The sequence below is a fragment of the Leptopilina boulardi genome, unplaced genomic scaffold, assembly GCF_019393585.1.
Source record: "Leptopilina boulardi isolate dan_hultmark-lab unplaced genomic scaffold, ZJU_Lbou_2.1 LbouV2_259, whole genome shotgun sequence".
NCBI classification, from domain to species: Eukaryota; Metazoa; Arthropoda; class Insecta; order Hymenoptera; family Figitidae; genus Leptopilina; species Leptopilina boulardi.
In genome coordinates this window covers 439602-457599 of record NW_026137817.1, presented here as the reverse complement: position 1 = coordinate 457599, position 17998 = coordinate 439602, and the positions used below count along the sequence as shown (strand labels likewise).

At 25.2% G+C, this 17998-nt stretch overlaps 3 protein-coding genes across 5 annotated transcripts in view; 1 reads left to right on the top strand and 2 right to left on the bottom strand.

Annotated features, from left to right (window-relative positions):
* LOC127280968 (max-binding protein MNT-like) overlaps positions 1 to 5411 on the bottom strand; it is a 115047-nt gene extending 109636 nt beyond the window's left edge. Inside the window, exons 1-3 of one of the 2 annotated variants that reach the window (XM_051304408.1) lie at positions 4833 to 5411; positions 1832 to 1900; positions 1596 to 1744 (exon numbers count right to left, since the gene is read on the bottom strand). In XM_051304408.1, coding sequence (XP_051160365.1) covers positions 1596 to 1734 — 139 coding nt within the window. In that variant the 5' untranslated portion in view covers positions 1735 to 1744; positions 1832 to 1900; positions 4833 to 5411. The remainder of the gene's footprint in view (positions 1 to 1595; positions 1745 to 1831; positions 1901 to 4832) is intronic. The other variant, XM_051304409.1, reaches the window with a different exon arrangement.
* The window catches only part of LOC127280969 (ATP-dependent RNA helicase vasa), a 170323-nt gene that overhangs the window by 51923 nt on the left and 100402 nt on the right, over positions 1 to 17998 (top strand). The gene's annotated exons all lie outside the window — the stretch shown is intronic.
* LOC127280985 (phosphorylase b kinase gamma catalytic chain, skeletal muscle/heart isoform) lies at positions 7488 to 16267 on the bottom strand. 2 transcript variants are annotated; one of them, XM_051304461.1, is made up of 9 exons: positions 15605 to 16267; positions 12764 to 12939; positions 12376 to 12660; positions 12177 to 12267; positions 11914 to 12050; positions 11061 to 11158; positions 10650 to 10733; positions 9569 to 9727; positions 7488 to 7708 (listed from the first exon to the last, which is right to left on the bottom strand). In XM_051304461.1, exons 1-9 carry the CDS (start codon positions 15694 to 15696, stop codon positions 7574 to 7576), a joined length of 1257 nt encoding a protein of 418 aa, XP_051160418.1. In that variant the 5' UTR covers positions 15697 to 16267; the 3' UTR covers positions 7488 to 7573. The 2 variants fall into 2 exon arrangements, with proteins under 2 accessions (XP_051160418.1, XP_051160419.1); XM_051304462.1 differs by lacking the exon at positions 10650 to 10733 and having other exon boundaries at positions 15605 to 16253.

Below are 17998 nucleotides of genomic sequence, written 5' to 3'. Positions count from 1 at the left end.
TTTCATCCCTTAATACAGTAATATACTTAAGGTATCACATCGGTAAAACCGTTTTCTATAGATTTTCTTGAAAATTTTACCATATGTTCTTATTATCATTCTTGACAAATTTGCAAAATATGAAGAATTTTCGCCGTACGAAACCAGAGATATTAGCAATCAAAGTTGCTTATTTTGCATGGGAGACGGGACTAATGTATAGGGGAGAAGTACATTTTCATAAATATCATCAGAAGTTTTCTATAAATTTTTTTCAAAAACTAATGTTGAATTCAGGAATAAATTTGGAACTAAAATATACAAAGAAATTTATAATTTACCGTGCCGTTTATTCGTAATTATAAATTAAAAATTCTATTTCATGACGTCATTTGCAATATATAGCACACCCGCCACTTTGATGTGGCAACATCGCAGGATGGTAACATTAGTTAGAGAGAGACAGTAGTCCACAGTAGTCAAAGCGAGACTTATAGCGACGTTGTCAAACCTCCTACTCCTTCCAATCGCTGCTAGTGTGGGGTATACGTGTACGAGTGTATTTGTAGAAGTAGGTACAGTATGGGCTGAGAGTATAGGGAGTTGAGGGCGAAATTATAATGCGGGAAGTAGTAATGCGAGCTACAAACTTTTGACTCCGATTAGTGCCGATGTGATACCTTAAGGAAACTTTTTTCTTAAAACTTTCTTAGAAATTATGCAGTCGCCATTTACCCCAAACTTTATGAAATTTTCTAAATTTTGGAGTAAATGGAAACAATCAGTTTCATGCATTTAAAGCTTATCTAAAATTTTTTCAACTGCATAAAATTAATCCTGGGAATGTAAATAACAACTTAAAAAAAAAAAATAAATAAACCCGCAAATATTATCTTTTAAAGGAAGAAACTTACGTAATTTGTGAAAAATAGCAATTTTGTCCCCATTTACTCCAACTAACCCTATATGTATTTAATAAGTTAATTGAAAAAAAAATTAATTTTCCAAATGCACATTATTTCGAAACTTGAAAATTTTCTTATCATCATAATTAAATATCAAATATTGCATTAATTAAATTTATATTTGCAATAAACTTCAATTACACTATCTCGCTAATTTTTATAATAATAATAATCGCTCTTTATAATTCCACACTACATGCAAGAAATTTTAATTGAAAAATTTAATGTATGTACTATTAAGGAAGAAAGTTTCTTCAGAAAAAAAAAATTATATTCTATGACGATTATTATTTTCAACGGCATATAATAATAATAATAATAATAATAATAATAATAATAATAATAATATTAAAAATAAAAATAATAATAATAAAAATAATAATTATTATTATTATAATTATAAGGAAATTAAAAATTGCAATTTCAATTTTATATAAATAATATTAAAGTGAATCAAACCACCTTATACGCATATATTAAAATTGATTGAAGTTTGTTTAGTTTGGGTATATATATATATATATAATATATGTATGTATATATATATATATATATATATATATATGTGTGTGTGATTCAAATCTGCTGGCACTTTATAGCAGCTCTCAAATAAAAACAGCAGGATATATAGAGAGATACACAAGCACTTACCACGTGGCTCAACGGAATTGTGATGGTTGAAGTGGGGAGCAATACCGAGGGAATGCTCGGAAGAGGTGCTGGCGAGGCGTTCTCTCTTCTCTTGCTGCTCCACATAGCGCGCAGCCTCACACAAAGTTTCTAGGCTCATCTTCTTCAATCTTGTTTATAATAAATTTTACTTATTCAAAAAAAAAATAAAATAATAATAAATAAATAATAAAAAAAAAATAAAAAAAAAAAAAAACCTTGTCTCCAATTTTAATTCTATATTCAGCCAAATTTTGTTTCCCCCTTTTGATATCACGAACAGTAATCTGGAAATTGAAAAAAAAAAAAAATTTCTCATTTAAATGTCAATAAAAATTTTTTTAGTAATTTTCAAATAATAATAATAAATTTTAATTAACATTTAATTTAATGGGAATAATTAAATGTTTTTGTGTATATTTTTTTATAACTGAAATTATTATATAAACAAAATATTTACAATGTATATATTATAAATATATGTATATAACTGATTAGACACGGAAAAATCAATTAGTCACGACACAAAATATATCGAATAAAAATTAAACGCAAATTGTAAATTAATGCAAAAGATGTTTTTTTTTACGGATATTAAAAAAAAAGCAATTTTGTTTTAATCTTTATTTTTTTGCGAATTTATAATTACACAATGAAACACCAATCGAGGGGTGTGTCTCATCCTTTAGAGTCACAATCTTCAGCACAGAAAAAACGAAAACAATCAGGGCCGTATGAATGTAAATACATTACATTTTTTAAAATACAAAAATTCTAAATTCTAATTAAATGATAAAAAAAAATATAGAATATCAAAATATGAAAAAAGTATGAAAATTCGTTTATAGATTCTGATAAATAAAAAATATTTTTCTCTCGATTCAAGTCGAATTAACTTGCATTGTATCACAGAGACAATTATTATTATTATTATTTTTTTTTTGATAAGCTACAATAAATACATTAAGACAAAGAATAATTTTTCTCTTTTACAACTTTGACAATAAAGAATCACGTGTCAAGTGAAATTAATTTATATTTATTTTCAATATTCCATTAATGAACTTGGTACAAAGAAGCAATGCTAATGATAACGATTGTCTCAATAAATAACCTTCTGAACTGATTAAAAAAAAAAAAAAAGTCTTTCTATAATCGTTTTCAACATTCAAACCGTGAACCTTGTCTCTTTACAAAATAAAAATCCAAATCACATTTTTTTCACAACCAAAAAAAAAAAAACAACAACAAATTGATAGAGTTGTCATTTTAATAAAATAAAAATATGAATAAAAAAAAAAAACAAATTCCAAAAGAGAAAAAAAAAGTTTTTGATTGATGACAATCACTTCAGTTTAAACCGTGATGCCATATTCCCCTATATCCATAATATAAAAGTAAACCCCCCCTCCTTCACCCCTTCCTGAATGACAATATCTCTCTAACCTAAAGAGAGCATGCGCTAATTTCTCTCCCTTCTTCAACTGAAAACCGCGTAAAGTGAATGCTGAATGCATTGCATCTACATCCAGTTGACTAAAGTGCAAAATTAAGCGTACATTAATGAGAAACTTTTTTTAAATTTAAAAAAATTTCAAATTCTATTTGACAATATATTTTTTTTTCATTTCACTTGACATTATTGTAATTTAATTTTAATTTGAATCGTTTTAATATTTAAAAACAAATTTTCTTTTTCACTTTTTCAATAGAATATAAAAATTATAAACATTTGCAAAATACAAGCACCTTAAAAAAAAGAGAACCAATCATTATATGGTATTTTATATTATGTGCGGAATGTGTCATTATTTCTGTTCCAGTCACGAACCTACACACAACATATGGTGCACAACATATACATAACGCTAAAAAGTTGGGTGTTGAAGAGTTACAAATAAGCATGCAGGAAAAATTAAAGAGAGGCGTTTGCCTATATATATATATATATATTGTAGTTCAAAACCGAGTGAAAGGACAAGGAAAAATTATTGTTGTTATATTCAAACCTATTTAAAGACATGTATTTATTTTTTGGAAATTTATTATTAAAAAAAAAAAAAAAATTCTATAAACAATCAATCAGAACCTGATTTAATTTACCTAATTTTACTTTGCTAAAAAAATAGGATCTTAAATAATTTAACGTTTTTTTAAATCATAAAAAAAAACAAAAATAATTTTTTTTTGAATTGCACTGTAAAATTGTATTACACTACATGCCAATTGAATTATTTTTCACAAAACAGTGAATTTCGACATTTTTCAACAAACAAAAAATAAATGTCTAATCAATCATTCCAATTGCAAGCAAATGACATTAGATCACAACTTTTGCCAACTGAATGTGTGCCATTTCATCTGGCTTTTGTAATAAAACCTGTTTTACAAAAAACAAAAAAAAAATTTGCAATATCAAGGTTAAATTGAAAAATTTCTATCTAATTTTGAAAAATTCATTCCTGATTTTTTTTTTTTTTTCATTTTTCTCCGACAGCAAATAAAATTCCTTCAATTATCTAAATCGGTTGATTAAAGAATAAACGTATTCTCAGTTAATTGTATTTGCGACTGTCACTGACTTTAAAAGCTTTAGAAACACCTAGAAATGGGATGACATAATACACATTGGAACTCGAAACAGGTTCAAGCAGGAAACTTTTTTTTTTTTTCCCCCGTCTGTGTGTATGTGTCAAAAAAAGCGTATTTTGTTTACTGTACTCGGAGAGGGCCTACCGACAAGGTGATAAAAAAAAAAATCTCTAATCCTGTAAATCTCTCGCGGATATTGCGCGAAAAGGAGAAAAGAGACGAAGTGAAGGAAGGGGGAACTCCACCCCACCTGGTCCGAACATAGCCTAACCTACAAATATCGTCAAGAGAAAAGTCAACGGAGCAAAGACAGAGAGAGAGAGAGAGAGATAGAATGAGACAGACATACACTAAAAAGAGATAGTAAAAGTGAGACAAACAAAGAGTTAAAGAAAGATAAAATGATGATCGAAAAGAGAAACACTATCGCAAGTGTGTGCACCAACATGCGAAGCGGGCTCAAAGCGGCGTCGTGACGTCACAGGGACACGGGATTGGTGAAGGTGGAAAACACGCCACGCAACCACCTATTTTAAACAAGAGACAAAAGAAATGTATCTTCATGTTCCCTCGTGATGACGGGTGTGGTGGAAGCAATCAAAACTCTTTTTTTTTTCTCATTCTTACCTTTTGTATTGCAGTATCGAGTCCCGAGCTTATCCACGGTTTCGCTTTCTCAAAAACGGGGAAATCAATCTTTTTAAGTGTTCCCCCTTTATTTTTTCCTTTGGCTACTTTAGAACACAATTATAATAAACACACGCAACTTAATACCGAACATTAAACGTCTATTCCGAGACGTTTATAACGACGGTTTATAACGATCTGGCGCGTGGCAGAGACATTTTGTGTGTTAACCACTGCGCATCAACGCAGCCACCCATCCATGCTTCTCCTCACATTCACGTGTCTGGGTTCCCTGTCATAAGCCAATCGTAGCACGTCATTCGGCTTTATCGACCAATGAGCGAGAAGGCCTATTGCAATTCTCTGGGCGTGTAATGATATTTTTCACTTCTATTTTTTTTTTCTCATTTATTTATCAACAAATTCGTAAAACGTCACCGAATGTAAAATGTACATTTAATGAAATTACACGTTTATTATAACAATTATATACAATACAATAGATGAGAATTCCGGTACGCGCGGCGTCACTCTCCGTTATTCACTTTGCTCGTACTACATGCGATGCGGCAACGTTGCCACGTCTCTGAAAACTGCGCGGTCACTGATAATTCAAATCATAGTTGGATTTACAACCAATCACACGTTAGATGACACCATTGGATCTAAAAAAATTGACCAATCAAATTGCATCTTTTCATTAGCGCACGCGCCAATATATTTCTGAAATGTTTTTTTTTTCTTCTTTTCTTTTCAACTGACAGACTGATATTGGGAATGGCCCCATGGTATATTATTTTTTTTACAGGTACTTGTTCTCATTTTTTTTGTATTTGGAATTAACTGTCTTTTTTTGTATTTTGAATTTTTTTTAAAGGACCAATCAATTCATCAGATTCAAATTATTAAATGAATTGTAAACAATTTGAAAGAAAATGAAATTTTTTACTCGAATAAAAAGTTTTAAATGAATTATAAAGTAAATTAAATTTTAGTCGAATAACAAGTTAAAACCATGTATAAATTGTGAATTTTAAAATGGATTTTTTAAAATTACTTTTTCATTAAAAATTTAAATTAAATGACAGTTATATGAATTTGTTTATCGACAATTTATTTATTATTATTAATATTTAATTTAAACTAGTTTTTTTTGTATTTTTTTTTTTTTTAAATCCTTTTTTGAATAATATTTTATGCTGAAATTTATGTCAATAAAAATAACGCAAGATTTAATGCAAAATCAAATTTGTATTTATTTTTTTTTTTTTCTAAACTTTATGTGACACAATTTAAAGATAAGCATTTTATGTAATTTTTTAACATTTTTCTATTACTTAATTATTTTTTTTAACTCTTGAAAGATGTATTAAAAAAAACATGTGTAACAACAATAATATTGAAAATAAAAATTGTAAATTTGAATTTTAAATATTGGTGCATATTAATTTTTTTTTAGTTAAATTCTAAAAATGGAAACTACAAACACACGCATACACTCACACTAAAAAATAACTAAAAACACATTATTCAATAACATTCGTTGTGACATTTCTTTATACTGTTAAGTTTCAATCAATAAATATATAGTTAAAAATATATATATATATTTACAACACGATTTTCGTTGTAAACGCTACAAAAAAATTTGTTGAAAACATCCTTTGATATTTGTTTTGGTTAATATTTATAATTAGGAAATGAAATAATTTTCAATTAGGATTTTTATTTGACTCTATTTTAACGTTTTTAAAGTTTATGGCACATTTATATTATTTGATATTTTTCTATTTTTGTACTAAAAAATTATTGTAAATATTCATCAAAAATTGAAATATTTACAATTTTTTGATATTTTTTTTTTTTACTGATTTTATTTATAGAGAAAAATTAGATTTTAAAATTATGATTTACGCAGCACCATTTAAATTAACACTGAAAGAAAATTAATTGAATAAATATTAAAGTAAATTAAAATTGAAATTAAATAATTATTATAAATTTTATGATTATTTAATGTAAATAAATATTTTATTAACCAAATAAACAATTATTTGCTTCAAAATATGTATATTTATTTGATCCAAATAAAGAATTATTAGTTTCAAAAAATATATTTATTTGGACCAAATAAATGTTTATTTCATAATAGTCAAATTAATTAAATATTCAAATAATTTTCTTTCAGTATAATTAAAAAGTTTCAACAAAAACTTTTTTTTTTTTTTGTTCACTTTAATTTACACGGTAATTATTAGTATTAATTAAAACATCATAGGCACTAAAGCTACTTTAAAGAATTTTGCAATTTAACATAGTAATTAAAGAAAACTAACAATCGAGCCTTTCATTAATTTCAATATTTAATGATAATTTACATTAATTCTATGAACTTTCTTTGCATTCGTCTTTTTTTTCAAAAATTATTAATTAATTTATATACCAATTATTCCAGTGGAAAAATATCACATTTCTCTCTCTCTATATATATATATATAAAAAAGAGAACACAATCGATTAATCACAATTAAAAGACATAATCGACAGTTTCTTTTTAACGTAAAATCTTTTTTCTTTTTTTTTTTTCCTTTTTTTGCCTACATATTATATATATTCACATACTGACAAATTTCAATATGACTAAAAATTCTCTAGAAGAAAAAAAAATGTTATTAAACTATAAATAAAGTACTTGAAAAATTTAACTATTTATAATAAGCTTCGCTTCATTGTAATATTGGCTATCTACTCAAATTAGTCACATACAAATGTTTAAGATCTGTCTTTGGTGTATTTTCAAAAAGTGCTGCTCGATTTTGTCCTTCTCCTTTTTTCACCCAATGACCATAAACACGGAATGCACATCCATCAATCACCTGAATAATATTTTTAAAAAAATGTTAATACTAAAATGATAATAATATTAAAAATTAAAATTAATTAAATTAAAATTAATTTACGGTAATTTTTAAAAGTAAAAGAAAAGAAAATTAATATTATTAATTAATTAAATTAATTAAATTGAAATTAATTTATGGTAATTTTTAAAAGAAAAAGAAAAGAAAATTTTGAATAAATTCTCTTCTAAACCACTTTTTTAATAGTTTGATTAGAAAATCTGAATTTATGCTAATTTACAAAAAAAAATGTAAATTTGCTGCAGTGCCGCAAAGAATTAGAAAAAAAAATCAATAATCATTATTGTAAAATCATTGATTACTGTTGTGAAATGGAAATTAATTTTTATAAGTAATATAAGTACTATAATAACAGGCCTCGGATCGACTGAAAGAAAATCGTTTTAGTAGATTTATATACCAAAAAAAGTCGAAAAAATCGATTTTTTTATTTTAACAAAATTTAATTGGTTTTTGAATATTTTACTTTAAATAACTAATGTTATTAGATATTAAATTCATTTTATTAATTCCGCAATGAGAATAATTCTACAATAAATATTATCAAGAAAATTTATTTCGAATATCTTAGAATCGAACTAATTGTAAGACAAATTTTCAAAATTCTGATTTAAGAAATTTATTCGAATTAAAAATTTTGTCATAGGTAGTTATTAGTTTTGACGGTCAAAAAATTTTCAGGCAATACTTAATCAATTTTTACAGATTTTTAAATAAAAATGTTTTTTTAAATAATAATTTTAAAAGAATTAAAGTTGAAATTTTTAGAAATAATTGAATTGCAAAACATTTTATTAATTTTCAGACAATAATTAAATTTTACAGAACTAAAAATAATAATTTATCAAATATAATTTTAGATAACATTTTTTTAAAGTAATTGAATTTTCAAATATTTACAATTTTGATTTTTGAAATTAATTGAACTTCAAGTGATTTTTAATTTAAAATTTTTGATGATCTCTGTTACTAAAAAATTTATTAGAAATTGCAGACAAAAATACAATTTGAAAAAATTTTTTAAGTGAAAAAATGAATTTTTAAATGAAAAATTATTGAATTTCATGAAAGTTATAATTGAAAGTATTAAAATTAAAAAAATTTTTGATGGAAAATTTAAGAAATAAGTAATTAAATTTTAGAAGTTTTTAAATTGAAATTTTTGAAAATAATTGAATTTTAAAAGATGGTGTTAAATTTCAGACAACAATTATAATAATAAAATTTTTTAATGATTTCTATTGATGAAGAATTTATTAGAAATCACATAAAAAAATTGAATTCCAAAATTTTTTTAATTGAAAAATGCTTTCAGATAATTGAATTTTCGAAGAATATTATAAAAATCATTAAAAATAATTTGAAATTTTTGCAAATTATTCAATTTCAAGTGATTTTGAATTAAAATTTATTGGTAATTTTATTTCCGAATTTTTAAAAAATTATAAACAATTAATAAATTTCATAAAAATTTTAATTGAAAAATAATTTGAAATAATTGAATTTGTGAAGAATTTCATTAAAATTATTAAAAATAATTAATGTAGCAAAAAATTTTAGTTAAAAATTTGTTAAATAATTAAAATAAAAAAGATATGAAGAAGATCTGCATTGCATACTAAAAAAGACATATTTTGTTTAAAAATTTTGTTAAAAAAAATGTAAAAAAAGTCGAAAAATTCGCATTTTATTAAAATAAGTTGAAAAAAGTCGTATTTTAATAAAAAAAAAAGTCGTATAATCCGAGGCCTGTAATAAATAATTATTATCAAATTATCTAACGTTATTAAAAAAAAATAATAATCTAATTGAACAAACCTTTCGTAGAACCTTGATTCTATATGGATCATCACATGCTACACTTATAGAAAGAGGCTCTGGAGTTGTGTGTAATCTTTTAATGCGAATAACCGCTCGGATGCAAAGAATTGCCAGTTGAAATTTTTTCCTTGCATTAAATGATTTTGCCTTGAGTTCCTATATGAAAGTAAAAGTAACATATATGTAAAATTAAAATAAACATGTGATATTTATCTAGAAAAATCAGATTAGATTTTTTATGTTTAATTCATTTTTTTTTTAATTAGGCGCATAGAATTTTAATTTTCTTTTTATAATTCTTTAAATGCGATATTTCATTTTTTTCTGAAAATTTAAATATTTTTTTAATTTTTTTTTTGTGTTTATATTTAAAGGTTACAAAATCCAAACCCCTTTATAATAAAGCGTAAATTAACATTGATAGCATGTATAGCACAATGTATAAATGAGAAACAAAAGAAGTGTTAAAATTTTTGAAAAACTGAAAATTACATGTAGTTAGTTATTTAGTAACCCATGTGTTAAATGAAAAATTGTATGTAAATAATATTCTTTTTTTTTGTAAGCCCGTTTACTTGTTAAATAAATAATAATAAAATAGTAGTAGTAAATATTATTTAATAAATAAATCATAAATATATAAAATAAGAATTATAAAAAAAATGTTTTTAAAAAACTAATATCTTTCTTTTTCTAAAAAAAGAAAAACATTTCAAAAATGCATTTTTTTCACACTCAAGACATTGTCATTAGACAATTAATTAGTGACGGCAAATACGTATCGAATAAAATATTACATTAAACATGACACTGCAGAAAAATAAAACCCATTTTTAAAATTATTTTAATTAAAAAACACAGAAATTAGTTTAATAGAAAACTTTACAATTAAGAAAAAAAAAATTAAAAACATAATTATTCTTTTTTTTTAAACAGATTTCGATTAAGCACAAACAAATTATCGTTATTATTCTCGAAAAAAAAGGACAAATTATAAAACAAAAAAAAACCGTTATTTTAAATTTGACGGACAGGAGAAGAAAAACTGAATTATGAAAGAAAGACAATAATAATTTACCAAAGCTAATTGAGATATCCTACTCAGACGTCTCGAATTAGAAGACAGAGAACGCTTTAAGGGAGCGATGTCTTGGTCCCACAACTGTAATGTATATTATGTATAAAATAAAGCAAATAACTTAAAATAACTGAAAATTCTTTAAATCAAGCGAATGCATATTGTTGAGGTAAAAATTGTTTTAGGCTGCTCGTTTCGAATTCCTAAGATGTGTAATATTTATAAGCTTGTGCATAAAAAAAACCATTAACAAGTATTTTAATATTGTTCACCATATTTTGTTTGCAACCTTAATTAAAAATAGAATTTACCCCCAATGAACATGCATTTAATAATTTCGCAAATATATCAAATACTTTTTTTTTTAATTTTCAACCATTTGATGAAAAAAAAAAAAAAAAAATTACTCACCACAGTGTGGAAGAATGAATGTTCCAAAGCTTCTTTTATTGTTATCCTCTTCTTTGGATCAACGACTAATAATTTTCTAATTAAATCCTTTGGAGCATCTGCAAATATAAAATGAAGATTACTAATTTTGACAAGAAAAAAAATTATTTAATTTTTCCAACTACATTAGTTGTAATTATTTTAATTTTGGGAGACAATAAATATTTTGTAAATTTAACTATTTTAAAAATTTATAGTTCTTTCAATTTTATTATTTCATAAATTCAACTTATTTATTTTATAAATTTTATTTTTAATTTTATTTCTCAATTAAAAAAATAAAATTTAAAAAATTCCGTTCTTGCAAAAATGTTCAAAACCTATTTTTTGCCAAAATAGCCATTTAAGTTATTTTTTATATGAAAGATTAATAATTTATATATAAATTTACAACTTTAGTTCAGAAAATAATTCTTTAATTTATTTACAGAATAAATTTTTTTTATTTAATATACAAAGTAAAGAATATCACGTCCTCTTAAAAAAATTTTAATTTAATTTCCAAGAAAAAGAAATTTACTAAATATCTTTGAAAATTTTAGCAAATAAATAAAACTAAAAAAAGACAAATTTGAGATTTTAATTTTAATAAAATCATCGTTTAAATAACAATAATCCACACAGATTATATGTTCTCAAATAAATAAATTTTAAAAAAATTAAAATAAATCGAACTAAATTTATTAATTATTGTAGCTAAAATACTTTTAGAAACTAGAATTTTTTTTCACTGTAATTTAATTTTTTTTTAACATTTAATAAATAAATTAACATATTATTTATATTAATATAAAAATAAAAAAAATATATTTACCAGTTATATCGGCCCATTCTGGAGACGTAAACGAAAATTTTCCCTCCATAATATTCCTAAGCATAACCATTTGCTTTCGATGCCAAAAAGGTGGACAGCCTACCAATAATGTATACATTATTACTCCACAAGCCCATCTGAAAGTAAAACAAAAAAAAAAAAAAAAAACTTATTAAAAGTATTTAAAAAATTGCCCTATCAATAACATATAATTTAATTTATTTTTTCTTCGCCTTATAATAATTTTTTCTCACACAACTTACACATCAACTTCTTTAGTATAACCTTCCGCATTTTCGAACATATTACATTTAAGCACTTCTGGTGCTAAATATCCTGGAGTACCGCATAAATCTATAAACAAAATAATCCCGTTTAAAATAAATTAGATATTTAAAATACAATTTATTTCATATTTTAGCAAAAAAATAATTTTATTTTTTTAAATATTAACCTACTAACCATAAAGTTTTTCGCCAGCATTTAACATTCTAGCAAAGCCAAAATCTGTAATTTTGACATTTAAACTATCATCAAGCAGAATATTTTCTGGTTTTAAATCACGATGTACAATTCCTTCATTGTGCACATGTTGTACTCCCTCAAATACCTGTCTCATGATATAACGAGTCTTTTTTTCTGACAATGTAACAACTGACGTGAGATAATCAAATAGTTCGCCATTTTTACATAGTTCAAATATCAAGAAAATAAAGGTATTCGATTCAAATACATCGTGTAATTCAACTGAAAAAGAAAAAATAATTTATATTATAAATAATTTATTTTCTCCTCTTCATTAAAAGTTAATTATATATATATATATATAGTTAAATCTGTTTTTAATTACTTATAAATGGATGACCAGCCACTCTACGTAGAATGTGCACCTCTTGCATTGTTGCATCTTTCATAGTGTGCAAATCAGTGCCATCATGAGGTTCATTACTTATATCTATTATTTTTGCTGCATATTCAATACCTGTTTCTTTTTCTATGCACCTTCTAACTGTTGACGAAATTCCTCTATACAAAGAAAGAAAAAAAAATTAATTAAATGACAATTTTGAAAATGATTCATAAAAATTATAAACAATATTATTATTATAAAAATTTTAAATCAGGATTTCCACAAAAATTTCATTTTTAATTTTCCCTGACTTCCAGACAATATTTTGTATTTTTCCCCGACATTTTCGAATTTTTTTCTTTTTTTTATCAAATAAGAATCCTATTTAAAAAAAAAATTGTGATAAATGAAAATTCAATCAAATGAAAATTATGTTAAACAAAAATTGTATAAAGAAAAAAATTGAAATTCTTAAAAAAATTTTAATTACATATTTTCAAGTTTTAATGAAATTCTTTTTAAAAATTCAATTTTTTTCAAACTTTTCAATTAAATTTTACGAAATTTTAATTACCTACAATTCTTTTAATTCAATATATTCGAAAAACCATAATTATTTTTAAAAATATAATTTAAATTATTATTATGTAAAAAAAAATTAATTATTTCATAATTTTTAATAAATTCTTCGACAATTGAATTATTTTTGAAATTTTTAGTTTAAAATCTCTGCAAATTTTATCATTTTAAAAAATTTCAATAAACTTCTTCAATAATTTAATTATTTAAGCAATTACTAAATTTAAATTATTGCTTTTAATACATTAATTTTAATTTCCACAAAATTTATTTTATTTGTAAAAAAAAGTCAAATTATAAATTATTCAAAAGTTTCATTATATTATTAAAAACTTTGATTGCACCTCTTCGAGATATAAAATTATTTCCAAATATCGAAATTGATTTTTTTTTTTACAAAAAACTTATAACTATAAAGTTTTTCATACATTTAAATATTTTCTAAATTTTCAATTAAAAATCTTTTTAAATTTAATCATTAACGAACAATTTTTACTGTAAAACTTCAAAAATTTAATTAATTAAAAAAATTTTACAAAAATTCTCCGATATTTCAATTATTTACAAAAATTTTTAATTAAAAATTCTCTAGACTCAATTATTGTTAAAAATTTGTAAAAAAAAAAAAAACCTTCAGCAATTCAAATTCAATTAATTCTAAAAATCTTAATAGAAATTATACGAATATTTAAGTAGGTATTTATAAGTTTTTATCTAAAATTTTTCGCTAAATCAATAATTTTTAATAATTTTAATAGTTTTTCAAAACTTTAATTATTTAAAAAAAATTTATTAGAAATTTTCTAAAATTTTATTATTTTCTTAAATTTGTAATAATAAAAAAAATTCAGAAGTATGAATTTACAAAAACTTTCAGTTTTTAATCGCCTGAAATTCAATTATTTCTAAATATATAACCTGTTAATCTTAATAATTGTAAAAAAATTGTATCGATTTATTGTTGGAAATAAGAAATTTAATAAGATAATTGTTAGAATTTGAATGAATTTTGGCAATGAAATTTTTTTTTTAACAATACATTTAATTCTATGGATTAAAATTTTTCCTCTTAATATTGAATTTGAATCGTTTATCTTAAACTGAAATTATTTTTATAGTATTTTAAACTATAAAAATATTATTTTATAAAATTTTAATAATTTAAAATGATTTAAATATTTTCAAGATGAAAAAAAAAACAAATTCAAAGAGAAAAAAAAAACTTTTTCCTAATTTCCCTGACTTGTTGCAACCCTGAAAATTTCATAAAAATTTTAAAATATATTTTTTATTTCTTGACAAGAAACAAAATTGTATTTTATAATTGTCAAAAGAATAAATAAAATTAAAATAATATGTAATATATTATTTTTACCAATATAAATAAATATTCCATAGGTAGTTAAATAATCGAAATATAAAAAAAAAAATAAATAAAAATTAATATTCTCTCCTCAAAACAAAAGTTATTATGAAGAAATTCAGATTTTAAGGTCATGAACTATTTTAATCAAAAATATTTTTTATATTTACGTGATCGAATTAATCAATACATGAGAAAAGAAAGTACCATCGATGTTGCAAATGAATACAAAATTAATCATGCGTAATCTTTAATCACACAGAGCAACATTTCCTCGTCTTTATAAACAAAGACTGATGATAAAAAAGCATTTCGGAAAGATTATAAATATTCTTTGTTATCCATATAAATATACAAACAAATAAATCCTCAAATAATATCAAGGTTGAAATTAAAAAAAAAAAAAAAAAATTAATTTAATTTTAATAAAAAATAAAGAGTAGCTTCGTTATTTTATTAAAATAAATAAAGTTTATTAATAATTCAAGCTCATCGTCACATTGAAAACATGACCTCAACGAAATAATAATATAATATACTCAAAAATTTATTTTAAAAAAATGAACTAAATAACAAATATACAAAATTTATCATAACAAATTAAATAATATTAAAATTTTACTACTTCAAAAGTATACATCTTTTGGCCTCGTTAATTATTTTTTTTTACATTAAAAAAAAAAGAAATACATGAATAATGACATTGTCAAGATTGTGAATTACATAATTTTAAGGTTAGTTTCACATGCATTTACGTTTGACGCTTTAAAATACTGAATAGTCGTTAACAATTATCTTAGTTTTGTAATAAAATTGCGTCTTATAATAATATTACACGATATGTAAATAACAATTAGAATTAAATAATAATTATAAAATAATATTGTAAATATACAAACCTTCCGAGAATTTCTTTAGGTTCATATTTTGCATAAAATCCCTTTGCAGCGTCTTTGTCAGGTAAAAGGTCATCGCCTTCGTCCTTGGCCATATTTTCTATTATTATCGATTATATATTTTATATACACTAAAATTGTTGACACATTAGCTCATTTTTTCATCAAAAATTTGTGGGAAAATTGAGCACTGATTTTATAAAACGCACCTGTCACTTCTGGTGTCATCTCACGCACTAAGCACAATACTTTTGCGCATCACACACATACACACACACAGAGAGATGGATATTCGGTTTTAGAAGAAGAATAATAGCACGGTTGTACATTTCAAACAATAGTCGATGAGAAAACACATGCGTTTCAAATCATTTGATATATATATATATATATATATATATAGACAATGTACTGGCATGCTCATTGATCTTCTTCTTCTTCTTCTTCAAAAAAAAAAAATTGTATATGGTGTGGCTTCGATAATATCAGGCCAATTCGATGAAACTATAGTTCTTAGACGTGGTGAATGCACACAAAGTCCTGAATCAAAATAACAATGTGGTGAAAACCATTCTAATGTAGAATGAAAACTTGTAACTTGAAGCAAAGTATAAGAAGAAAGGTTGTATCGAGTCCGAAGTAGTCTTAGAAAAAAGATTAAAGCGCAGCACACAAGTGTAACGTTGTTTATGTATGTTGATTGCATCAGAGTGGTGTGAGAATAGGTGGTTGTATCGTGAAGCAAGGCGTGAGTATAATAGCTGTGTCCAGTCCAAAGCAGGTTGAGTGAGCAGGCAGTGTCGAAGCAACCGTGTTGAAGCACGCATGTGTGATGGAGACTTTGTATGTTGCTTGCAGCAAGGTTGTGGAGAAACGAGGTATTTGTAAAGCTCAATGGATGCGTGGAAAGGAAAATTAGAAGCATAGATGGGAGCCCCCCTCCCAACCGAACCAAAGTGAATTATAATAAGCAGTACAAACAATGCATTTTCAAAACTTATAGACGTAACAATAACAACTCAATGAACAAGATCGATGCAACTGCTCACCGATGTGATCCCATGGCGCCACCCCGCGAGGGCACCACTGAGCCGTCCCGAGGTGAAGCCGCAGGGATGGGAAGTCCGAGTGTGTGAGAAGCATGATGTGTAGATCGGGTCCGAGCTAGAGGCCTGAGACAGATGTAAAATAAATATATCGCCTTGGCGGCTAGATAAAACCCTTAGATTAACTAAAAACTAAACTTTGAAACAATAACAAGTGTAACTTAACCTAGGATCCTACGTGCTAAAGCTTAAAAAACTAATAGAAATAAAGTAAACAAATTTAATAACTACGGAGGTAGGTGAGATTAAATTAGTACACCGCGCCCAATAAAAAAATCCCCTAACTCCGAGACAGATTCTAGGTCTGGATGGAATATTAGGGCAGTAAGTTTTGCTTCCAGGTTGGAGATATCATTGAACCTTTTCCTGACAAAGTTAATGAAGTTCGAGCGGCCAGGATTAAGTAAAATGCAGTGGTTGAGCAGATGAGGAATAGAACCTATGCCCTCCCCACAAGAGCAATGGGGGGGGATATTCCAGTTCATTCGCAGAAAGTGTGCGCCGACGCATATGTGGCCCGACCTGAGACGGGATACCAGGTTGATATAATTCCTAGGTAGATCAAAGCTCCGAAACCAAGGTCTAACCACCTTATGGTTCACATATTCAAAATATATCTGAGAGCATCTTCGGGGATCGAAAAATGGCCATTGAATGTTAAAACTAGCTTGATGGTCCTTTTCAATGAGGTTTTTAATCTCCTCCATACTAGGATGAGAAAGATAGCCCGTAAAAGGGGTATTACTAATATCAAGAGTAGCAGCCATTTTAGCAAGACGGTCGGCTTCAGTGTTACCCTCCAGGTCCAGGTGGGCAGGGACCCATAAGAAATTAATCAGTTGACCTTTCTTAGTGATATTGATAATGATGTTAACGATATCATGAATAATGGGGTCAAGGGAGAAGTTTGCGACCCTATCCTTCAAGGCAGAGAGGGAACCAAGAGAATCCGTACAGATAATGGATTTATTTATATTGTAATCCCTGACATATTTGCAAGCCTGAAATATGGCGAAAAGCTCCACAGAAGTAGACGAAAAGCAGCCCCTAACTTTAGTGCCATGCCTGAAATTAAGACCTGGAACGAAAAAACTGGCACCAGCTTCGTCATTAGACAATTTGTACGACCCGTCTGTGAAAATAGACGTAAAGTTCGGATATCGCGCCTGGAGAAAATCGTTTAAAGAAGTCTGATGTGACTTTGATCTCCTGATATTAAACCCCTCCTTGAGATCAATAAGAGGAGACAGCTCAAACATCAGGTCAGACCAAACTTGGTTGTAGTATCCAG